Raw genomic sequence first — 25,944 nt, 5'->3', positions numbered from 1 at the left:
TAGAAGCAAAGTGCTTCAATATGTATGTGAAGGCATTTTTAGATTTTCAGAGGGCAACAAAAATGATATCTGAATAGCTAATAATTCAAAAGCATAATACTGTAGATCAAGCTTCAACATCAATGTTTTCATACTCCTGTAACTTTATCTGTCCATGGATTCCTTCATCTACACCAACCAGTAAAACTGATTTTGATTATATGTTTTAATAGGGGGATCTTTTCAAACAGAAGCATGAAAAATGCTGCAGAACTAGCAATATACTTGCTTTATGGGAAGTGTGTGAAACTTAAATATAACCCAGACTCACAGGCAGGAAACTGGCTGGTTTTTCACATTGAGAAAGAACCCAAAAGTAGGGATTGCTCAATAAAAATAAAAAAAAAAATATTCCAGATCTCCTCTATCCTCTCCTCTCCACTTGATAGCTGTTTATCTCCTAAACACTTGTCTTCAATGTCCACCACAAGTGAGTCAACAATCACTTGTGCCAGGCCTGGAGACAGCATGGAAGTCATGCACTTGTCTTGGAAATGGGCTTATTTTTGCTGGATTTCATGGAGATTCTGTTCTACAACGATTTGGAAAAACCTCTTTTCTGCTCTCCACTCTGCAGAGTTAGTGCCTTGCTAAAATTCCTCATATGAAAAGTCCCCCTTATTCCTTCCTGCTGACAAATTACTGGCGTCGAGTTTTGTGCCTGGTTTGTGCTGGCTGGGGAGACACAAGTGCACAATGTGCTAAACATGCTCCAGTAGCTTTGCCTGACCTCTGACTTGAAGCAATTAGGGTTTTCTTACACGTTATAAATCAGAAAGCAGCCTTAATGGCTAAAAAGGAGCATTTCACTCCAGACTCTGCCCTTGAATGCTGCACACTGAAGTCAGCAGGAGTTCGAGGTAAGGATCAAGTTCATCTACACTTCTTCCCCTGGCTGCCCAAGAGCATCAGTTGTGCTTTTCTGTGCACTCAGAATGAAATGGTACCGGAGCTCAAAACCAGCCACAGCAAGACTGGGGTTCCCACCCAGCGAGTCCCCAGGGCAGTGAAGGAGCAAAGGTGGCCCTGGGTGTTGGGATGAAGGAAAAGGAAGGCAGGAGGGGTTTGCATTGTAGGAAACACGTTTGGCTGTAACCTCGACACGGGATTTAAACGGTGCTTCCCAACAGGGCAGTGAGGAGGAAGAGTGCCACAGAGGGCACTTCAATAGTAACAGAGTCCCACATCTCACAACTAGCCCAAGCAGTAAGAACTCAGGGGTTTATGAGTGCCTGTGGGACTGGCTCTGAGCCCTGCAAATGTGTAACTTCAGGGGTTATCTGTGCTGGCTTTTCACATGAAGGTGAGCTCTGAACTGAGGGTCTGCTGTGCTGTGAGTCTCACAAAGCTTCCAAAGGGCAGCTCAGCAGCCCATTAGCTGCCTGTGGAGCCTTCACTGCTGTTCAGACCCTGAACTGGGCACCTGGAGCCAGGCAGTGGGAGCACACTGTGGTTCCCATTAGGTACTGGCAGCACTTGCTGGGATAACGTGCTCAGGTAGGTCAGGTACAGGCACATCCTTTTGTGGTAGTTCCAGACTGAGCCTGGCATTCCAAGTTTAACGCCCACACTCCTCTCCAGCCCATCCTGCCAGAGCTGACAGCTACTCCCCCAGCTCTAAAGGCACATAAGAAGGAAACATTTTCTGCACAGAGCACAACCAGCAACCCTCAGAGTGGAAAGAACTCTTGCAGGCTTCAAAGAATACCTGCAGTTCTGCCTTGGGCACACTGAGAGACTGGAGCTGTGCAGTTAAACTTCAGGTGGGTTTTTTTCCCCTCCCTTTCTCCTAGTGAACCAAGTCTATTTGAAACCACACTTATTTTTAGTAAACAGCTGTTAATTCCTCCTTGCAGCACAATCCCCTGCCTCATTCACAAGCACTTAGTGCTGTTTATTGCAGGACACAAACACAACACTACCTGGGGTGTTCAAAAATATATTACTTTTAATCTACCCGTGGGTAAAGTTCTTTGGTCACAGCCTCCAGAATCAAACCTACAACAACATCTGACCAAAACAGTGTAATTTCTCCTATTTTTAATTGCAGTCTGCTTTTATTTCAGTAGTAGGATCATGCAGAAAAAATAAGTTTGAGCTTGGTCTTTCTACACTGGGAACTTTCTCTGTTCCTATGGGGAAATAAGTCACTACCAGCATTTGCACAGAAGTTCAGATTTATTAGTGCATAAACCTTGAAAACATAATTGAAGGGAGCTTGCTTAAGAAAGGTTTGTATCAGCTGCCTACAATGGAATCATTGAAGTCCCTACTAAGGGTGTCCAAAGTTTACTAAACAATAGCTGACCAGACAACAAACATCTTTGTTTTGTCCCACACACACAACATTTACAATTAAGGAAGTCTTCCCACCCCCTGAAACTTATGCTTAGGTTACTTAAATATTTATATATATAGTTTAGTTTTCACAAAAATGTAACCATTTCAGTTACAAGCTTTCGTTCCATGTTTTTTCCTCCTTTACCAAACCAGAACTGCTGCCTAAACCTCTCTGGAATTCATGAAGGCTTTTATTCTTCTAGAACGGTATTTGGCAGTTTTTCTAGTTGCTAAACTACATTTGCCAAGCTCTAAAGCACTTATTTTACATAGTATTGTTGGAAACAGCCACTTTGTGTGACTTCTTTCACACTGGACTAGCAAGAGTTTACGTGGAGCAAATGTGAGCAGTCTGAACCATTACCTTCCTGTACTGGGGGTTATTTTTGCAGTGCCCTGTGCTGTGAGGCAGCAATGTGGTATTTTTCCCATTTTACAGATGCCCAGTTGATATTTATGACTTGTTCAGCATGGCAGAGAATATTTGAGTTCTACCCAAATACTCCATGGCCCAACCTTTAAGGTGTGGCAATATTACACATTTTTAGCTGGGCACCAGAAGTTTCAAACCCTTTTGCCAGGAGGTTGAAATGAGCCCTTTTAAGAAAAGCTTCGTGCTTTAAACAAATATATTGCAATTGTTAGTCACAGGGTGGTCTCTGAAATTCAGAGGCATTGGAATTACCTACTACTCTGCAGAGCTGAGATGCTGATGTTGGGAGTCATGTTAGTGGACTGGGGTTCCTTTTGAGCCCTGAGCTAGTTATGCATCTAAAATAACCCCAAAATAAGCATCCACTATTTTAGAAAAGGTGACATAAATTTCACTGCATACACACACACAGAAATAGCTCCTGATGCTGGATGACCCTGCCTGTAACAAAACACCAGCCAGTGAAAACATAACATCCTTAGCCTCCTGACCTCCCTTTAAAATTAACTTTGAAACATTCTGTTGATCTATAAAAGAATAACAGAGCATGTAACACCTTTGAGTTATTGATCTTTTTACTAAAATTAGGCACCTCTAACCTCGTGGCTGATATAACACTTGGTATTGCCAGGTAAGGTCTGTGGGGACTGTCACTGGTTTGCCTGCAGTGGGTATTAACCACCAATCAATTTACAAAATGACAACAAACAATTATGAAAAAATAGAATACAAATCTATGGATCCCTCTATGAAAAATAAATACCTAAATCCTACTAGTCCAGTGAAAACATAGCACTTGCAACCTGTTGACCCAGCCAAGAAAGTGTTTAAAAATTCACAGAACTCTTTATGCAACATCCCCTTTCCCCAAGGCTAGAATTCCAGGCTGGAGGAGGTACCTTTTAACTAAGGCAAACCAGCTTTTCCTCCTGAAATATTACAGGACATCTGTCATGCCACCTGATGACCCATAAATAATTTAAAGGAATTAATGTCTATACTTCTGAGTTTCTTTCATTACTGTCCTTCTCCACCTCCACCATTTTCAGTTATGAATTTACCACCACTCACCTGCAAAAACTTTTCCCTGTGTGTAAAACCACAGATGCTCTGCACGTAATTGGGCTCTGAAAACTTGTAGGGGATGGAAATAGCAGCCAGTCTTGTATTAACTGGGCTAAAACTTGAATGATCTCCTGTGGGTACTGTGAAACCTTCCTGAATTTACAGTGCCTTGGGCATGGCAGTGAGTACAGGGAAGAGTATCTTCTACAAAACAGATTCATAGAGGAGCCCATGTCTTAGAGAGGAAAGCTGTCACTCTAAATCATCTGGAAACTGAATTAGCACATACTGCTGAAGAGGAGTTGTCATTTAGGAAGATACTGTCAGGGCTTGAAAAGCAAGACAGGAATTGTCTTCCTTCAAATTAACACAAGATGTGTAGGAAAAAAGATCGTTTCCATTAAAAAAGTTACTTTGCTAATATGAACTCAGATAGGCACTGACCTCATGAGACTTCATTTAGTTTTCTTTCTAAAGAGCAAAATGCAGTTTGCCTCAACAAAACTAAAGAGCTGCATCCTAGGATCACTGGGCACTTTATCATAAATGGGTTTTTTGATCACCAGTTTGCACAGGCTTGCTTTGACTGTGTATTGGGTCTCCTTGTTACTTATCCTTTGCACAACACTTCAAAATAAAGGTGCTGTATTGGGTGAGTCTTGTCTGCTTTTGGAAGGCACTTTGGCTGCCTCTCAATTACTGCATCAAGTTTAAAATTCCCCAAAGTGAAACCCCTGCGAGGTCGTGCATCACTTGTGGGTCAGCTCCAGGTTATTGCTCTGTCACACTCACTGTCCCCTCCCTCTCCCCCATTTCCACATGTTCAGTGCAGGTTTTTATAGCAATTCCAGTGCCCCTGGCCCACATTTCAGCCTCCTGTGGATTCCTACAAAAGACCAACTCACAAGTTTGCAGCAGCTTTAACTGAGCAGAGGGGAGACTAAGGGAACTTGGTGGTTTAAATTAAACCCCTTCCTCTGGTCCCCAGAGAAGTTCCCCATCATGCCAGACAAGAGACACTCATGGAGAGCACACTCCTCAAGGCAGGAGTCATCTTTGTGCCTCCTTCATGGCAAAGATTTAAGCACTGTGCTGTTAAACACAGAAAAGTAATGCCAACCTCGGGCATGATATGGTTTGGCTGAGACTGTACTTGAAGATCAACAACACTCTGGGCATTCAGCTTCACAACCTCCAAATGACAACCTCAGGATCCCATTATCCTCTTGAAATCTGATACCATTTTGCAGCCAAAGGCAAAAAAAGAACCAAAAAACCTTAACCTCAAGATTTACAGATTGTGACACACACAACAGGGCTCTGAACTTGGTATGGGTCCCTTGAGCCTGCTACTTTCACACAGCTAATAATTTCATAAAAGCTGCCTACAACTACCCATTTTTTGCCTCCAGCAGCAGTTGGAAAAACCAATGGCTTCTGTAACTTTTTCCCCTTTTTTCTTTCTTTTGGATAACAGTCTTTTGGCAGAACAGAGACAACGAATCGGATTTTCTCCAGGATCACGACCCAGAGCTGATCAAAGAAGGGAAGCGTGAAGAAGTGGAGGAAGAGATCAGAGTGCAGGTGTGCTTACAATGGGGAGAGGACACTAATCATGTGCATTACCTGGGCATATTTCTCTGCAGCTGTAAGAACTGGCCCTGGCGCAGACCTTCCCGAGTCCCTTCTACCTGTTCTTTGCTTTAACACTTGTTCAGCTGAACATTTGTCTGAGGTGAGATGGCAGAACAGACAACTGAGAAAGGCTCAACTGTGTTTGTCTGGACAGGTTGCTGAATTGATGGAAGAGAAACTGAGGAATCTCAAACTGCATGTGGATGGAGAGAAGGTCGGCACTCAGAAAAAAGGTGGAAAAGCTGAAAAGGTAAGAGCAGCAAGTCAGGAGAATTTAGGGTCAGTCTCAGTTCTCTGCCCAGGAACAGTGGTGTCCAGTTGGTATCCTCTTAGATACCAACATCTAACTGTCCACCCTAAACACTGAGTGAATCTCAAGTCAGAAACATTTAAAAATCTATTCACCTCTGCCTATTTTCAAGGCCTTCTCCTTTAGCTCTTATTCTTTAACTTTTATAAATATTGCTTAGGACAAGTTGAACTATTCCAGAGATAAACCATTACAAGATGGATCAGATTTTCACCCTCTTGAAATCCCCTTATACAGCCAAACAGGAAAATCCAAGCAATCCCCCTCTTTAAGGTGACCTGTTCAGATTAATACAGTTTTCCAAGGAAGACATGGATCTGGAGGCCAGTAACTTTTCTGGCTGCTGACTGTTTTCCTCCTAAATAAGGACTGGTTAATGTGTTTCAAAACTGTGCATCAAAAAAAATCCCTTCGAGTGTTCTGGTGTAACCTTTCTTTTCTCTCTCACACCACATAGATCACAGGTACACATTATGTTACTACTTGCAATTGCAGGGTTTGGGAATTTGCAATTAAACCAAGTTTATTTAGGTACATAAATAAGTTAAACCCACCAAAACACAGCACGTGTCATGTTCACATCTAGTTCCACAGCATTACCACATGAAGAATTCCACAGCTCGTGGTTCCCTGAATTCCTTACCCAAGGTTTTCAACTACAGATCATGTCAGTGCAAAATAACTCAAAGCTTACAGACCCCACATTCCATCAGCAGATCCACTTCAAATCCTCAGGGTAAACAGCCAACCCTAATCTCCTGTTGTATTTCATTTCTATAATCCTTTTAGCATGAAAATACTTGCTGGTGCTCGACTTCTACTCAAATTATCTTTAAAAATACTCTTTCATCTGACAAACATTGTGCAGGGACAGTCCAAAAACAAAAGACTGAAGCAACTCTGAAAACCAATCCCAACTGAATTCCTAAACCTGTTTCGAAAATAGGGAGGCTTAAAATATACAGACAAAATATTGCAACAATCTTCCCAAAGTTGTCATGGGCAGACACATTTAGATGAGATGGTCAGTTCCCTGTTTAAAACATCACACTGCAATTATAGAGCTTTATATTAGGGGTTGGGCTGCACTTTTTTTCCACCAATATACTGTTGGAATAGATTAGGGGGGAAGGAGACTATTTAACTTTTGTTTTCCCAAGTTGTGCCAGCAGCCTGAGAGAATGAAGGGGGGAAAAGGAGGAAGAAGTCCTAATTAGATAATACAAATTCCTTCAAGATTTTATCTAAAAAAACCCCACCCAAACCAAAACAGTCCTATTTGAGGGGTGGGGAACGGAAGGAAGGATCCAGTGTTAGTCAAAACACATCTTCCCTGTGCAGAACTATTTGAAATCTGCAATCAGCATTGGCAAAGGTTTTTTCCAATTATATTTGCATGAATATCTCAGACATATTCCAACCCACTGCATAACCAACCTGTGCACACAGACCTCAGACTTGCTTTAGGAAAAACTGGTCTGACTAATAAGGACAGAAGGAGCTGGAAAGTTTTGGAAGCAGTTTATTAATTTATTATTCAGCAAAAAATCTCCAGTTTTTCAAGGCATGTGTCACCACATCTTAGGTCCCACGTGTCTCCCCCCCAGTTATGCACAACATGAAATAACAGTGGATTTTTCTTGGAGTCATGAGCACGTCTGGACTATGATGTAGAACATATCCCTCCCCCCCAAAACAGGGCTATTCTGCACAGAAAAGCATTCTCAGGAGGATTCAACATTCTTCAGAGAAATCAGACCTTCTTCTGCACTCTGTCAGTGAGAAATGGGCACTGAAAGGGTAATTTCTCTAAGGGAACTCTTACAAGGGGAATTTTGTACCTAAGGACAGTCATTCCAAACTCCTGGTGCCACATTTGGCCATTCCCTCTGTTTTAAGGAGGGATTTCTTCTACTTTCTTTGCAGGGAGACACCACAGTAGAGCCAGGGCTTTTTTTGCCAGGGAATGGGGGGGTAAATGTCCTCTGCCTTTTCAAGAACATCTTAGGATAAGTAGCTTACAACTCCGAAAATTTCCGTCAAGTCCATGTTAAAAAATAATCTGCCTGACCCTCAGGAGGTAATCTGAGTTTGAAATCCCGTTTGAGAGTCTCTTTTGTGGGAATTCAGCAAGGGCATTTTGGAATTGGACTTTGAAGGGAAAGCACAAGGAAGGTAATTTCTCCCAGTCAGTGTTTCAGACATCTCAGCTCTTAGATAAACAGAATTTACCAGCTCCAGGCATACCCACAGCCACTCCTTTATTTCCAGGCACTGCAATTTCTAGGCTGAACTTTATCCCTGACTCCCAAACCTTCAAATACCACTTACTGCTAAAAGCTGACACTTAACCCTGCACCAAGAGCTGCTCTTATTGCCTCTGAAGATAAGAATCCCATTTGCCACCTTTGTGGAAGAGTGAACTTGGGTGAAAAGGCAAATTGCTCCTCTCATGACAAGTGGGTCTTCAGACCAATAGGTTGGTCTGGAAATACCAAAAGTAATTAGATTGCACCTAATATGCAACAAGCATGTGACTGCTGCCATTTGAGGCACAGCTCCTGTGCCTCTTTCCATGCTGGGAGCATCCCACCCCACAGACTGTGCCCCCCTTACAGCCCAGCACTGACAGGGCAGAGCACACACAGGGAATGTTATATATACACAGAGTCCTCATTAAGAGACACGCTGTGCTGGACTCTGATTCTTCCAGGTAGCTCCTGATCCAATGGCTGTCACAGGAGAGGGGATGAGGATGCAGCACAACCAAAGAAATGTGGTTCAGCTCTGCTGTAAACTACATTTTTCTTCACTGTGCCCAGTGGCAGCTTTTCCCCTGCCCAGCCACAGATCACCAAACTGGCCCTGTAAGCACGTGTGTGAGGCCAGGCTGAGGAAAGACTGAAGGGAGATTGCCTCCTGCTGAGGAATATGGCACTTGCTGACCTGGAAGTTACATTTAAGAGCTTATCAAAGTGCTTTTTATCAAGTTCATTGTGCTGCTTTTCCTGCCCTGCTCCCCCAGGGATTTGTTGCCAATCCAACTGCAGGTAAAGCCATGTGTTGGAAATGAACACACCCACACATACACAATGGCATGGCACAAATTCAGAAAAAAAACACCAAAAAAAAGGCAGAAAGAGGAGACATGAGAACCTAAGTGTGTAAAGTTGCTTCTGAAATAGGCCTTGCTGGCCTCTCAACACAACTCTGGAGATCCCTTTGTGAGCTGGGCAGGAGCAAAGAAAACCACAAATGGCTATGACAAAAATATTGATATCAGTCTCAAGCAAAGCCCTGGAGAATGAGGCTGGTCAGACCTGAGGAAAGGCTGGGTTTGAGGACTGTGATTCCCAAACCCTGTTGGATTTTCTGTAGCTGGTTCAGATTAGCACCCAGGGTTCTCAGTCAGCTGTGAGGGCTGTACCCTCTGGATGCTGTGCCTAAATCCAACAGGGATTTCATATCAGAGACCCTCATTTAGCAAGAGCTTCTTAAACAGTGAGAACATCTTTGTCTAAGGACTTTCTCAGCACAAGTGTCCAAAGGTGCTTGTTTTATCTCAGCACTGCCAGAAAAGACTTCTCAACCCATGCACAGTGCAAGTCTGCACTTGCCCACCACCTCTCATCTAAGCATCACACATGATCCAAGGAATCCACTAAAAACTGCACAGACTGCTGCTTATTTCTCTTAAATCACAGGATCACTTGCCTTTTGTTACTTTTCCAAGAGGGAGCCTACGAGAAACACAGGGACTTTTCACAAGAGCATGTAGGGACAAGGGAGAAATGGCTTCAAACTGAGAGCAGGGTTAGATGAGGTATTAGTAAATAAATTCTTCCCTGGGAGGGTGGGGAGGCCCTGGTACAGGTTGCCCTGAGAAGCTGTGGCTCCCCTGGATCCCTGGAAGTGTCCAAGGCCAGGTTGGATGGGGCTTGGAGCAACCTGGACTGGTGGAAGGTGTCCCTGCCCGTGGCACGGGGTGGAACAAGAAGGGCTTTGAGGCCCCTTTCAAATCAGGCCATTCAATGACTTTCTGATCCTCAGTAGCAGCAGTTGTGGGCAGCTGATGGCAGCAGGACTTGTGTGATCACAGATCCTGCAGATCAACGTGGGACAGTTTCCTTCAGTGAGACAACTGGGATACCCTCTCCCTTCTGGTGCCATTCCAGAAGCAGACACGCTGCTCTGAAATCAAGTCTGCTTTGCTCATAACAATCTCTGAGCTACCCAAAATATTTTCATGAGCCCACACAGCAAGACAAGACACCGTGCTGAGCACAGGGGACCATCCTGTCACCTGCCAGCTCCCAGCTAATGTGGTTCACTCCACGGGAGTCATCAAAGCAGAAAATGAGTCAAAGGGTGGCTACACGGGAGCTGGACTGACATTTCAGACAGAGAAACAAGATTTCCATTGTAAAGGGCGAGCATGTTCACATTCATTAAACATTATCATTTTCTAAATAAAAGCCATTCCCAAGAAGACATTTTGGAGCCAAGCCATTGTCTACAATTCATATTCCCCCTTATCACATCTCAGCCTTTGCCAGATTTCCCACAAATGCTGATGTTAATTAGGAAAACACATTTTCCCCCTGCACAGTTCATTTCTGTTTTGCTCTTGAGTTACTTCACTGGAGAAGCTGCCTTGAGGACAATACGAGTTGGCCAATAAATTCAACGTATGCTTAGTGTCTTAACATAGGTAGAAACAAGCTTTTCTTCCTAGTCAGACCCCAGGATATGTAATTTCTGGTTTGCTGAAAGAAAGGTTAAAGAGACAAAACTGGAGGAACAGCAAAAATAAACCAGTGAGTCTCAATATCTCGTCAGTTGTTAAAACAGCTGGCACATGCATTCTTCTTCCCATTCCTTTTCTTTAAAACAAAATCTCACTGGTACATTCTGATGAGTATTTGCTGCCAAACTCATTTATGTATAAGAACCCATGGTATAGCTCTGCAAATACAGAGTTGTTTGCATTATTCTAACCCAAAACTTGAAAACACTCCCTTTTCCCAGTTAGCTGACCCACACAGCACTGGGCTTAGGTTACATTTCCATCTGGATTGTCTTTGTGGCATCATAAACGGTAACAGGTGGTTGAACCACAGGTTATTTACACTGTGTCTATCCTTGAAAACTTAAAATTGATCTATTTCTGAAGACTGCTGATCCATTCTGGAAAAAAACCCCAGCATTTTCCAGATAATTGGGTAGGATTTTTTTAACTCAACAAGGCAGCCTCCAGGGCTCTGCAGAAGTATTCACTGTCATAAAAAAAATAAAGTAAATGAGTGTATTCCCAGGAAAGAGAACATAAACTTTTGGAAAGAATAAGCTGTCTTGTTCAACTAAGCATTTAAGCATGTGCTTAAATTTAAGCTGTTGAAGAAATCCCCTGCTGCACAAATGGTGCTGCATAAGTAGTTCCACTGAAACAGTTCTGAAGTGCTGCACAGAACCGAAGCACAGACAGCAGTGGTGGGCACTAACACGGATTAGCGATGCCCTCTCCACTACTAATTATCCCTAACCATATTTATGGCTTGTGAGCTGTAATTAATGGGGGGACCTGACAGTCTTGAGTCATAGCTCTCTTATTTATGCTTTCCATGAGTTTTTTTGCAACCTGTAAAGAAACCAGTCACACAAGTCAAAAACTTTCCATAGTGAAAGGGTGGTGAAAACATGAAAAGAGCGGGTTGTGTTTTTTCTGACCTCTTCAAGCTTCTTCCCTGAGGCATTAGGAAAGAGAAGGCAGGAGGATGTCTAATGGTTGGGAAGGGAGCCAGAGTCTCAGGAGGTTTTCCCCTTAGGGGAGCTGCTTATATGTTTCACTTCAATATAAAAAGAGACATAAACAGTCTCTGGAGCAGCTACTTGGACTCCACACCCTGTTCCTTCCTGCTTCCTTCTTGGGTAAAGGCCATACCCCCTCACCCACAGAGTTGTGCTCCTCAAAGAATCAGAGAACAAGAATCACAGAATCATTATGGTTGGAAAAGCCTTCCAAGCTCATGGAGTCCAACCCTTAACCCAGCACTGCCAAGGCCACCACTAACCCATGTCCCCAAGTGCCACATCCACGTGGCTTTTAAATCCCTCCAGGGATGGGGACTCCACCCCTGCCCTGAGCAACCTGTGCTAGTAAAAGAAAATTTGCCTAATATCTAATCAAAAGGAAGGAGAGAAGACTTCTTTTTCCTTGGAGTAAAATGGCCCTGGGATGCTTTCCTCTGTTATCTCCACTGGAAGGAGTGGGAATGCTGTTTAAGGATATGATTTTTCCCTTTGGGTTCTCTCAGTAACGAGGGCCACGTTCAGACATAAACATTGGCTGTTCTGGCCCTCACTTTGCTCCAGTACATTCAAATATATCTATCAGTGCTAATAATCACTAATTCCTGCCTGCTTTTGTGGTCCTCAGGCAGGTAAGGCATCTGCAAAGAAGAAGATACCTGAGATGGAGAGAGATCTAACCCCTGACAGGTAAAGAGACACCCTGTTTGCAGTAGGTTTGCTATCAAACTTGATTTTCCTCACCTGCAGCAACACAAACAAATTAAAATCCCCATTCTTCAGTAACACACCACCAGGACCAGTCTCCATCCACTCCAGGCAGGTTAATTCCAGTTGGCAGAACTAAGCACATGTAATATTTAGGCAGGATATTGGCCCTGTGTGCCTCTTCCCCATCCTCTCTGTAGGTGCAGAAGCACCTGGCAGGTTTGTTGACTGTCAGATTTTCCATCTCAGCTGAAGCCTGATAAGGGAGGCTGCAGACAGGCCCCTGTACTCTATAAATCACCCCTCATGGCTGAGGTACAGCATACATGTCATAAATCAGCCTGATTTAGCAATGAGAGTTCTGGCATACCCAGCCATTCCTTGTGTACCCTTGCTCTTTTAAGCATCCTTATTTTATTTGGAGGATTTGGGAGAATTTCTCCTTTTGACTCAACATTTTCAATGAGTTTGTGATGCGTTCACTGAAAATCCAGCCATTTTTCACCTGTACACACAAAGATCTCACCACTGGGACCTGCTGCCCCAGAGCCAGCTCCCAGGAGAGAACAGCACCAAGGCAAACTCACTCAGTCCCTGCAGGGGAGCACAGGGGATTCACCCCACAAATCCATCTGTACAGACACACACAGCGAGCCCTGGGCTTGATCAGTTGGGTGCTGGCACTACAGACCCAGTCAATGATCTCTAATAAAAAACTCTCCAGGCAAATATTTAAAATACATATCTCAGATCATAGCAGAGCATGACCTCTCAAAAAGCAGTACCAAAGTCCAACAAGGATGCATAAAGTTACTCGTGCACATATCTGCTTCTTTATATGTAAACTTAAAATACAGACAGTTAAAAACATTAGCTTTTTAGTAGCTGACTTTCAGTCAAAGTTTATCTGGCATTTTGGCTTCTTGCTTTGCTCTTCCTTGCTGAGCATTTCAGAAATAACCAAGAGAAGCTCAGGCTCATCTCTGTTTTGGCACAGGGGAGGGAGCACAGGGAGCTTTAGTCAAAGGCTGGTCACATCACGCTTACTTGGGGGAAATCCGGGACATGCGTCATTAAACTTGCACAGTAAAAATAATAAGACAGGAAAAGTAGAAGCCATGCTCCCAACAGGACTGCCAGCTTAGTGCCTTTCTACTTTCTGCCTGTTTTATGATGCATTCCCAACATAAAACCACTGAGAATGAAAGCAAGATTCAGAGTGGCAAAATCAACGTTGTTGAAGGTGCATTAAATTTTGGATTTGCTTATTACTACTGCTTTATTAATTCTGCCACTAACACTTCAAAAACATAAAACTTCTCAGCTGAAATGGAAAAAAAGCTGCAGACCTCAAATTATACCTTTACTTTCATTAGCCAGATGAGAGGCACTATTAAGTATTTTTATTATAGCCATGCAATATTTGGGATGTCCCAAATAAGATCAGAGAGACAGACCAAAAAAAAGAAAAGGTCAGATATTGAGGGAAAAGAATGTGAGAAGTGTACAAAATCAGTGAAAGACCTAAAAAGATAGAAATCAGTATTGTTTATACTAACAACACACGGAGAATTTCCAGCAGGCTTATTCATTTTATGCCATCCTTGAAGCAGTGTCTGTCTGCAGAACTTAGTGCCAAAAACACTGAAATCAATCCTTAGAACTCCAAAAGAACATCCACACCAATAGAAAACCACACAGAGATGTAAGTGTATTAAATCCTCAATTACTGGGAGCTACTTCCAGCCACTAATGGAGACAGGAAGAAACTGTTCCACTGGAGAGCTTTGCCCAGACTGGTTTGGGTTGGAAGGGACCTTAAAGCTCATCTTATTCCAGCCCCCTGCCATGGGCAGGGACACCTTCCACTAGCCCAGGTTACTCCAAGCCCTGTCCAACCTGGCCTTGGACACTTCCAGGGCTGGGGCAACACTTCCACTGCATGTTTTTCCCCCAGTCCTCCTTTGGCCATCATGACCCTGACACTGCAGTTGGTGGATCACTGGTTGCTCTGATCGAGTCATTCCCGGTGTGTTCCTGGGGAGATGGGGCTGTCTGTTGCAAACACAATAAATTCCAAGAAGAATTAATGAATTACTACTAATTGGAGAGCTAAGTGAATAGGTACGGTAGTGTTAGGATTGCTATTATTGTATAATTTAAAAATAATTTCCCAGTAATTGATATTAATGAATGAGTCTATTACACAAGTCATAACTGATCTTGTATCACCTGGAAATGGGTAAATGGAGTCAGCAAGAGAGGGAGAGATGCTGTGTGTGAGGCTATAAAAGAGATTCCTTGCCATAACACAGAAAATGGTATTTATTGATTTCACATTGATGGCACTAATCACCTTTACCTCTGAGCTACAAAGTACATTTATAAAGCTGAGGAAGCAGAAACAACTCTCAAGCTGGTTCAGCTGTGGGAAGACTGAGCTTTTACTTCCAGTGCCCTACAATTTCTGAGTGATGTCTCTTGCCTACAGGACCATTGATTCCCTGTACCAGGAACTTGCAGAAGGAGGATTGCTGATCAAAGCCCAGGCCGTGAATCTCTCCGATTACATTGGTCAAGTACCCCCTTTAGAGCTACCGTGGTGTTTGATCTGACCAAACCTCCAGTCTTCCCATGGGCTCTGACCCCTATTTCCAGTCAAGAGGGAGTTCAAGAGTCATTGCACTTTCAGGACTTGCACACTTGAATGTCTAAAGCCACGCAGGCAAATCAAGGCTTTCTGCAGAGTGCTCAGTGCCTTTCACTTCTGCTCCTGAAACCAGGACCTGTTTGTAAAGCTGGGGCTTCTCTCCAGGCACTGACACCTGCAAGCCTTGAATGTGTTTGGACATGACAAGCCCCTGTGAGGTAGAACCACAACATCCTTTAAGGAGCCCTGGCTAGGCATTGGAAAGACAATGCAAGTCTAACAGACCAGGGGTCATAATCCATGCAGAATACTTCTCAGAGAACAGCAATAATCATCCCTCCAGCTTTTGTTCATTCAGCACAGAAGACTCACCCCCTTCCCTCCACCTCCCTGACTGCCCATGAACTCTGAGTAGTGCTTTGAGGCGTATCTGGCCCTGATTTGAGTAAGATGTGTCTCTGTCTAGTTCTGCATTTCACAGTCCTCTTGCCTGGTTTCTGTTACCTGCAGCTGCAGTCAGACATGCTTGTCTATGATCTACACAGATAAAAGGGCTAAAAAAAGCCCCAAACCACATTTTCAGGCTGCAGAGGAGTCTGACACCATCTCCAAAAGCATTTGGTGACATTCAGTAAAACCACATCAACCCCCAAGATTTAATTGTTTTAAAGGCCATAATTTGAATTTGAAACCATCCAGAAGCAACAATGCCCCTGGCTGTTAGTACGACATGCATCCCAGCCAGAAAAGCCAGATTCTCTTGTATTCCCTCCAAATGCCATGTGTATATAAACTCTTAGAAGCACCAGCTCAGCCTTCAGAGCCTTTGCTCATTCTGTTGAAGGCTGAGTTAACAAGTGTCCCATCCGTTTCATGCTCATTAAAGATCCTGAAGTAAAAGAAGATTTTCATTATTCCTTTGTTCACCCAACCCATCGAGGTCTACCAAACACTCCCCACCACAGATCATAGAATCATAGAATCGATTGGGTTGGAAAAGACCTCCGAGATCATCGAGTCCAGCCCTTGGTCCAAATCCAGTCCATTTACTAGATCATGGCACTCAGTGCCACGTCCAATCTGCGGTTAAAAATCTCCAGGGATGGTGAATCCACCACCTCTCTGGGCAGCCCATTCCAATGCCTGATTACTCTCTCTGTAAAGAATTTTCTCCTGATATCCAACTTAAATTTCCCCTGGCGGAGCTTAAGCCCGTGCCCCCTTGTCCTATTGCTGAGTGCCTGAGAGAAGAGACCAACCCCCACCTGGCTGGAACTTCCCTTCAGGTAGTTATAGACTGTGATGAGGTCACCTCTGAGCCTCCTCTTCTCCAGGCTAAACAACCCCAGCTCCCTCAACCTCTCCCCATAGGACTTATGCTCCAGTCCCTTCACCAGCCTCGTTGCTCTTCTCTGGACCCGCTCCAGCACCTCAATATCCTTTCTGAACTGAGGGGCCCAGAACTGAACACAATACTCAAGGTGTGGCCTCACCAACGCAGAGTACAGAGGAAGGATCACTTCCCTGCTCCTGCTGGTCACGCTATTTTTGATACAGGACAAGATCCCATTGGCCTTCTTGGCCACCTGGGCACACTGTTGGCTCATGTTGAGCTTCCTGTCAATTAGTACCCCCAGGTCCCTTTCTGCCTGGCTGCTTTCCAGCCACTCTGTGCCCAGCCTGTAGCGCTGCATGGGGTTGTTGTGGCCAAAGTGCAGGACCCGGCACTTGGCTTTATTGAACTTCATCCCACTGGAATCAGCCCATCTCTCAAGTCTATCCAGATCCCTCTGCAGAGCCCTCCTGCCTTCCAGCAGGTCGACACTCCCTCCCAATTTGGTGTCATCAGCAAATTTGCTGATGATAGACTCAATCCCCTCATCTAAATCATCAATAAAGATGTTAAACAGGACTGGACCCAACACAGACCCCTGGGGACACCACTAGTGACCGGCTGCCAGCTGGATGCAGCTCCATTCACCAGCACTCTCTGGGCCCGACCCTCCAGCCAGCTCCTAATCCAGGAGAGGATACACTTGTCCAAGCCATGGGCTGCCAGCTTTTCCAGGAGTATTCCAGATGTTTTTAAAAGAGCACATCTTCACCAGTGGAGAACAGTTAACAGCTGGTAACATCCAACACAGGAAGAGATGGCTCTGGGCCATCTTCCCTTGACCCCGAGGTTTGAAGCTTTGGCTTCTTTGCAGCACAGAGGAACACAAGGGCTGCTCCAAGTTATCCTGGCAATATTCCCTTTCTGGCAAAAGATTCTGGGCATGGAAGTGCAGAGCCTAAAGTCATCTGGCTGCCTACACCTGCACAGGTGAAGGCCCAGACTGCCAGAACCAGCTCTTCCCAACACAAAACTCACTCATGCTTCTTGAGCTGCCACAACACCACACAGAAGGTATTTAAAGCTGGAACTATTTTTTAAAAATCAAAAAAACCTCCCTTTGAGAGTCTCAGGACACAGCCAAAGCCTGCAGAGAAGTAAGTTCTCATCTGCTCAGCCTTACAGGGCTGAAGCCTAAGGAAGGTCACTTCCAGTTCCTGGGGAAAGGACAAAGAGTGGAATTGTGCTACACAGCCAGTAAAGGCACTGAAATGTCCCCCCTCTATGACAAACTGACATCACTGAACTAATTTTCTTGGTGACCTTATCTAAATTAGTCAGAGAATATCCACTGTGATTTATGTTCAGTTGCAATTAAACCCTTTGATGCCTTCTAATTAAATCTGTGAAGATTAATTCCTATCCAGTTCTTTTGATTTCTCCTTAAATAAAAGATAAAACCTGAAATGAATTTTATTCTTCAGAGGGGAGGGGGCAGTTGAACCAGGGCTTGTCTTCCTTTTTGCCCCCAAATTACACCTCCACTTTCTCTCTCACCCACTGCTAATTTAACTCTGCTCCAGGGAGCTCTAGTCCTCTCCCTTTTTATCCCCAATAAAACATAATATGCTGTTATTTTTTCAATAATATTCACCATAATGACATGCATTTTATGCTAAAAATAATCCTTCACTACATCACAACTAGTTTTCCTGCTTGTGGCCCATCCTGCTGGACCTTTGTTCTCTAACATGTCTTGTATATGGGCTTTGACAGGGCAAGCAATGTGATTATAGCTCTGTAACAAGAGCCAAGGCAAGATTAAATCCTTTCAGTTCACATCAGGGACTTTCAGTTTTCTTGGGTTGTTTTGTGCAGGGGTTCTTTTGAACAACAGCAACAAAAAAAAGAGGTGTACTGCAAAGCAAAGAGCCCCACCGAATTAGGTGACACGTTCAGACGTCCAACACAGCGAGGAGCTGAGCTGGGACACAGCCAGGGAAAAGCTTGTTAAAACAGCTTCTCCCCCTTTCTGAAACCCTTTGGAGAGTGTGCGGTTCACTGGGATTCCAGCCCCGCAAAATCCCAAATCCAGAAATCCTTTGCCAGCACTGTGATTTATGGTGCTGCTAACGATTCCTCTCCACAAAGTTCCTCTAAAAGGTTACTGAGACCGACTGCTCTGCTGAACGCCTTCCTTAGGCTGGAAGGGAAAGTCCACGGCCTGTTTAACTTAAATTTTCCTTTGCAGTTCACCTTTCTGGGGGCCACATTCCACAGCAGTGTTGCCCCGTTTGAGTCCCTGTCCCTGGGCATTCCCGGGTTTGCTGGGGGTGCGTTCTGTCCATGCTCCACGGCACTCCTTCATTCCTTGAAAAATGCATTTTGTACCGACTCAGTGTCACATTTATTAAGCCCCTGCTTCCCTCTTGCAGGCAACTACGACTGTCTGAGGAGCAGCCTCCGTGGGACGGGGGCACAGCCCTTGCCCTCAGCCCCCGACGTCAGGCAGCTCGTGGCCCTGTATGGAATATTGCCCTTAGGTAAGAGTACAGCAATTCCTGGAGGGAAAAACACAGTGGCTTTGCTTCCTGGCAGAAACAGGCATCTTTACTGGCTCTGACAGGGCTTGATTAGTCGCAATCTGAACCGTTTGCAGTCTAATTGTTTTTCAATTAAGCCTTCTGAGCGAAGGCCATATCATTTTAATAGTGCATAAAGGAGTGTGCACGGTCAGGTATTGCCTCTCCATCCCATCCCTGTTTGCATGGCAACAGTTTGTGAATGGCAGCACATAAAAGGAAATCACTTGGGGAAGATAATAGCTGAAACAAGCTCCAGTGATCAAAATTAATCAAGTTAAGGGAAGGGCTAAGGTTGCAATTTACCTTTTACAAGCTGGCTCGTGTTACTCAGTGCTGCACAATGCAATCATTGAAGGAATTAGTCTGAATCCATTCTGTACCTCGCAGAGTACACTTGTAAATGCCCTTTCAGTTTTAATGCCAGACTTAGCCAATATCTAACAAGGCTTTGCTGGGTCAGGTTGTTTGCTTTTAATGCAAAATCTATCCCATATTTTACTTGGGAATGGCATTAAGCCAAACTCTGGTGATTGCAAGAAGTGCCTGTCTCAAGGACCTTTACTGGATATTTTGCTTGCATCCTTTTCCATTCCCGACTGGATTTTTCAGCCTCTACTCAATACTTCACTTGCACTCTTCTCAATTCCTGTCTGGATTTCACGGAGGTTTTAACCAGGCAAGTGCTCCCCGAGGCTGTCATTGTCTGCTCATCCCCTTTGCAGGGCAAAATAGCCAATGGCTCCCTGACTCCCATCCTGGCAAACACAGAGCTTCTGCTTTTCCCTCCCCTTTGCACAGCTTCCAACACCCAGAGCCCAGGCTGTTCTGTGTCTGTGTGTTCTGAGGCTCTCCTCTGGCATTCCCTGGCTCCACATCCCCAGAGCAGATCCGTGTGCCATGGAAAGCTCAGAGCAATAGCATGGAGCTCTGGTTCATTCCTTTCAGGGAGGTACAAGTGCTCCTGCTGTCCTGCAGCTCCATCTGAAGAGCCAAGCTAACAAACAGGATTCTAACAGCACCTTTCTTCAACCTGGGTGGGGTCCTTCCCACCCAAAACACCCTCAGCTGGTTTGGGGTAAGCCCTCAGGGGTTGGCTGCAAGTTTGACCACAGTCAGCTGAGGGAGCTCAGCAGTTCTCCCTGTCTGCACAAGGCAATGTGGTGTCTCACACAGTCCATAACTCCTCCAAGGTTATGTTTTAGCATCATCTAATCTAGGAGAATCAAGCCCCAAGACATCCCCTGAGGCAGGAACTAAAAGAACCCACAAATTTTCATCCATTTATACAATTGGTAAAAATTCTAGGGAGAGGAGACCCTGGACTAGTTAAACAAACAAAAGGTATTGGCAACAGCAGTTTGGAAAATGCCTGAGTGGAAAAAAGGTATTACGAGAGCCAAAAAAGGGTACAGGAATGGCTTCACCTTTGGGATGCTATGTTATGGGTGACATTTTACTTAATTGGTCTCCAAATTAGTTCATCATTATATAATTGTGTGTTGTAGGAGCGAAAGTTTCTCTCAAAATAGTCATTTGATGGCAAGGAAAGCCCCAGCTTAAATGGCATTAAGAAAATTATAAGCAGCTGAAAAGAGAAATAATGGTAAAAGATATACTTCATCTTTAACCACAGAGGAGTCTGCTGCTCCCCTCGTAATAAATCTATGTGTAATAGTAATAGATTGGTATGGAATGACCAAATATTAATAAAGCCTGGGTGGCTGACAACTTCACTACATCCTGGACCGTGCTGCAATAATGGCATTCATCTCTGCACTCCCACTGTCATTTATTTGGGACATTAAAGCATTAGCACACAGAGAGGCAGCCTGATTGGATTTGTTTTAAATACCATCCTTACCCAGCTGTCCCCCTGAACCCAGAGGGCCTTTCCAGGCTAAGCCATGGGCTCCCTCTGCAACCCATCACCTTTGGGGCCAATTTCCCCCCCAGTCTGGGGGACACCAGTCTCAGAGACCCTCAGAAGCAGTGGGAGCTCACGCAGATTTTCATTATTGTAACCACCACCACTGCTGGCACAGGACATTTTTAGACAGAGGCAGTGATGTTACTGAACTACCAGTGGGCATGGATAAAGTATTTAACATTCCCTGCTTCTTCCACTTCTGGAGGTTCACCTGTCCCTAATTCACACAGTGGCAGCTGCAGGAAAGACAAGTTCCATCACCATCGACCTCCTAAAACTGTCTGTGGTTGTGTTTTCCCAACACTGGCATTTCTGCTGGGCCTTCCCAGACGATGGATTATGTTCCCCACAGCCCAGGATGAATTTACCTGGAGCAGGCACAGAGACAGATTTAGAAATGCTGAGCAGTCATTGCTGTGGGCACAGCAAGGGAAGCACAGCAACCCTGGCACTCCCTGAATAAACCAAGGAGAACAGAATGATCCTCCTCCTCTGAGCAGATACATCATCCCTGCACTGCAACATCCCCCTGCCACATTCCAGAATAGGGAATAACACTGGCTCCTCTGCAGGTGAGCCTAGGTGTGCTCAGCAGTGAAGGATTTTAGAGCACACCCAGCCTAAGTGACAAAGTCTCCAGTGCTCACTGAACAGCAGTAACATAAAAGAGGAAAAATTACCCCCAAAAAGGGAGGTGAAGGCAGAAGTCAAAAGAGAAAAAAGTAAAACACATGGTAACAACTGGTCTCAAAATCCTTCTTTTAGCTCACATTGATTTAGAGCTGAATTTTACCCATCAGAAGGTACAAATAAGGGACGTTAAATCCACTGGGGACACAGCTCTGGTTGTACAGAACTGAACTCAAGAGCACACATGCCACAGTGAGGAAACAATTAATTCACATTATAAATTATTTATGGTGAATAAAAAAGGAAGAATCATTCCTTTACCTTTATAACAGACTCAAATGAAAGCAATTACAGTGCCTTATGACTTTTTACAGGTTCCCAAATGGTCCATGAGAATGCTCCCTTGGTGAAATCGGTGTTACTGGCTGGACCTGCTGGTGTTGGAAAGAAAATGTTGGTCCATGCTATCTGCACAGAAACAGGAGCCAACCTCTTCAACTTAACTCCTTCCAACGTTGCTGGGAAATACCCAGGCAGGGAGGGCCTGCTAATGATGCTTCATATGGTTCTCAAGGTATTGTGTCTTGGGGGGTTCTCTACAAAGTTGGTTCAGTTCATCACCTCTTTCGTGGGACAAACAGGGAATTAAATTGTAGTTTCTCCATATTGAGGAACATAAACACCTTGGGTAAAGCTGCCAACCCAATTTAGAATTCCCTCCCTGCCTTCAAGTGTTCAAAACATCAGCAGGAATTTCTTCACAGAAAGGGCTGTTAAACATTGGAATGAACTGCCCAGGGAGGTTTGGAGTCCCCACCCCTGGAGGTGTCCAAGGAAGGCCTGGCCATGGCACTCAGTGCTCTGGGCTGGGGGACAAGGTGGGCATTGGGCACAGGAGGGACTCAATCTTAGAGGTCTTTTCCAGCCTAAAGGATTCTGTGAAACCACTTGTTGACAGGCAGTGTGTGAACCTCTGCAGAGGATTTACTGCCCCTGGAGAAATCACTCGGAGCAGCCATATTTTTCACATTAACATTTTTGTGAGCTTTGTGTTACCTTGAATATGAAAAGCATCACAGATAAAGAAAATTCTGTTCTCTGTTTATATGCACATCAGCCAGGAATGCTTGTCATGCAGCATTTAATCAAATGCTGGGCTGGGGGTGGTCAGAAATTTCCTCTCTGGGACTGCTGCTGCACAAGAACTCTCTCCCCTGTACTGCTCTCTGTTTACCTATCAGCAAGCTTTTCAAAAGAAGGAATCCTAGTTCAAGATTACAGGAACAGCAATGTATGAGAAGTCTGGAAATGAAAGAAGGTGTATGAACTGTGAAGGACATATCCCAAACTCTCTTCAGGAGAAGAAAAAAAAAAAGGCACTATCCTGGCAGGCTTTCTTCCACATTTTAAGTCCTCAGCATTTCTGCTACAGAAGGAAGCTGGTAAATATTTCCAGACAAAACAACCACAGCACATATACTAGGAAAAAGCCAAATGCAATAATTTTCCAGTGCCAGAGGCCTACTAAAATTGGCTTTGCCTGGGATTTATCAGATGTATTCTATTAAATCCAGTGTTACAGCAGACTTTGTGACAGGTGCCTCCATCCCCAGAAAGGACATGTTTCACAGCTAAAAGCAAAGCAATGCCCAAGGCCCAGGTCAGAGCAGTGCCCAGGGAAGAGTGACAGTGCTGTGATCAGGCACCTCTGATGCTGCAGCACCAACACTGGACCTGGCACTCCCTGACACTAACTCCCTGAGTTAGTGCCCTTAGGCTAAGCTCATACTCCCTCTCCTCTGCCCATTTCACCCTTTTCCACTTTGTTTCTCTGCCCTCATCAATGGCAAAGCTCATTTCTGGCTGCAGGCACAGCACACACTGTCCTTGCAATAACATAGTCCCAGCTATAGCATAACACCTTTAAGCACAGGAGAAAGGAAGGCAGTCTTTTTACTCCTGGAGAAGGTTCCAGATGAAGACAATAAGGGAGTTTTTTTTATCATACATATAATATATACAATAATTGGAACATATCTAAAATGTGTGTCTATCTACATATTGATAGATAAGTATACACACACACACATCATGTACATATGCATATCTAAAGCCTTACATTTTTCCACATTACTTAAAAAGAAATGGAAACCTTATGCAACCCCTCCCCAAAATCACAGGGAGCAGTCCAAGCTGATTTCTCTCCTTTCTCTCTTACAAAAGAAGCGATGACACTTGGGTGAACCTCCGTGAGTTACTGGGGTGGAAATTGCTCACAGTCAATCATGTGGAATAAGGGCTGTCCAGGCACTTGCTTATCAAAAGGTGACTTGTTCCAGCTGTAACAGCAGCACTGCTTCAAACTCTACTCCTTTAACAGCAGAGCACAGTCTCCCTTTCCAAGGAATACATCCTCTGCAGGCTCAGTTCCTCCCTGGGAGGGTGGGCAGGCCCTGGCACAGGTTGCCCAGAGAAGCTGTGGCTGCCCCTGGATCCCTGGAAGTGTCCAAGGCCAGGTTGGACGGGGCTTGGAGCAACCTGGGCTAGAGGAAGGTGTCCCTGCCCATGGCAGGGGGTGGCACTGGATGGTCTATAAGGCCCCTTCCCACCTAAGCCAGTCTATATTTCTGTGACACAGCACTGGCCTGTCTTAGCACCATTGAAAGCAATTGTGTTCCATTTCCATTCCCAGTTCCTTTGGTTGTTTCCCCTCTCCCTTCTGTCCCCATGGCTGAGCCACCAATATGTCCAATCTGCTGCTGATTTCAGCTCAGATTCTGTAGGTTCTCAGAGCCAGGCTGGAAACAATTCTCCATCCACAGACTCTCTGCAGTTACAATCCACCTTTGTTTATTCTTGACAATGCCAAATGTGCTTCATTTCCCTGTCTCTGGTCCTCAAGTCCCTGCCACAACCATCTCCTCCATTTGTTCTGCCATCAGCTCCTGCTTCCTTACAACATCCAGTGCTCCCACCCAGTATGATATTCCTGCAGCTGGGATGGAGCAATTCCGTGTAACAGCAAAGAGGACCAGGCTGTACCCACCCAGCAGATATCAGCTCTGCAGGAAAGATGGGGGGGTCTTCAGGACAGCAAGTTGAACACGAGTCAGCAGTGTGTCCATGCAGAAGTAACTCATCCAAATACTGGCCTGTATCAGCAAGACTAGCCAACCTCAAAGTAACTAATTATTCCCTGTTATTTGGCAGTTATGAGACCACAACTGACACTGTGTTCAATACTGGGCTACCCTGTTACAAGACAGGCACTGACAAGGAGGTCCAGGGAGATAGGGGGGCTGGAGCAATGGGACAAGCTGGACAAATCCAGTTGTGGGAGTCTAACTGCTGTTTTCAGGGGCCTCATGGGATAATACAGAGAACAGAGCCAGACTTTTCCCAGAGGTGCACAACAGGACAAGAGGCAACAGACTAGTTGCAACAAGGAAAATTGTTTATATATTGAGGGAAAAGGTTTAGGAGGAATACATTCCTGATTTACAGGAATTTACAAACACAGGGACAACACAAATTGGAAACAAATTCCTTGAGGGGAGGAACTGAACAGTGGTACTTGCCCCCCAGAAAGTTTGTTTTCTACCATGGTACAAAAAGTCTGGAGTAAACGTATTTGGATTGTTGTGAGACTACACTATACAGTGTCACCTGTGGCAGACAAGCCATGGGAGCAGTTGGTACTTTGCAACAGACATGTATTTAATATTCCCAGCTCTCAGTATGTCTGACACACCCCAGTGCTCCTCGTTAGAGTGCCCTGCGTGCACACGATCACTGAAAATTCACCATCATCACACACTTCTGGTCAGGTTTTTGGGAAACAGCAACTGTGACTGTTGTCAAGCAACTTTCTACTCCAGCTTCCCAGAACTGCCTTTATAGGGAGTTAGCCAAGCAGAACACAGCCCTTCCACTTAAAGCTGTAAGTGACTGACAGGAAACGTGACAGTTCTTTCTCTGTTATCTTACGACCCACGTAACCACCCTTAAACACCAGGATTTAGTAAATAAGGATTAATGGTGCTCTGTGATAAAGGTGAAGTCACCTTGCACTTTTGATTACCTGTCACATCTGCAAACAACAGAGTTTCTGTAATGAAAGGAAACTCTGGAGAGCATAAAATGACCATTAGGAAGTTTCCCTTCCATAACTGAGTGTTGGCTGCTGGCCATCGTTTCGTGCGAGACACCCTAAACAAGTGAATAGCACTGGGGAAAAAATGAAACTTTAATTTGTTTCAGATGCGAGAGCCAAATTCTTTTTGTCCCCCCTCCCTTATTTTGGGGAGGAGACTTGAAAGAGACACACCAGCCCTGACCCAGGGGAGGCTTGTGTGCTCCTCAAGGCAGGCATTTCAATGTGGTACAGAGGAAATGACTTCTCATAACAGACCAGGAAAACACCAACATTTCAATCTCCCTATTCAAAGGAAATGTAAGGGAGATTGATATTGAATAGGAAA

At 44.7% G+C, this 25,944-nt stretch overlaps 1 protein-coding gene across 1 annotated transcript in view; it reads left to right on the top strand.

Annotated features, from left to right (window-relative positions):
- Positions 1-25,944, top strand: part of IQCA1 (IQ motif containing with AAA domain 1) — a 101,043-nt gene that overhangs the window by 58,756 nt on the left and 16,343 nt on the right. The window contains exons 10-15 of the mRNA XM_018084494.2: positions 5,355-5,461; positions 5,667-5,762; positions 12,259-12,320; positions 14,830-14,912; positions 18,757-18,864; positions 21,838-22,037. Of these exons, the coding sequence (XP_017939983.1) occupies positions 5,355-5,461; positions 5,667-5,762; positions 12,259-12,320; positions 14,830-14,912; positions 18,757-18,864; positions 21,838-22,037 (656 nt within the window). The remainder of the gene's footprint in view (positions 1-5,354; positions 5,462-5,666; positions 5,763-12,258; positions 12,321-14,829; positions 14,913-18,756; positions 18,865-21,837; positions 22,038-25,944) is intronic.

This window comes from Manacus vitellinus, unplaced genomic scaffold (assembly GCF_001715985.3).
Source record: "Manacus vitellinus isolate BGI_N305 unplaced genomic scaffold, ASM171598v3 scaffold_71_pilon, whole genome shotgun sequence".
Lineage (NCBI taxonomy): Eukaryota > Metazoa > Chordata > Aves > Passeriformes > Pipridae > Manacus > Manacus vitellinus.
This window is presented reverse-complemented; position numbering and strand designations above follow the sequence as displayed.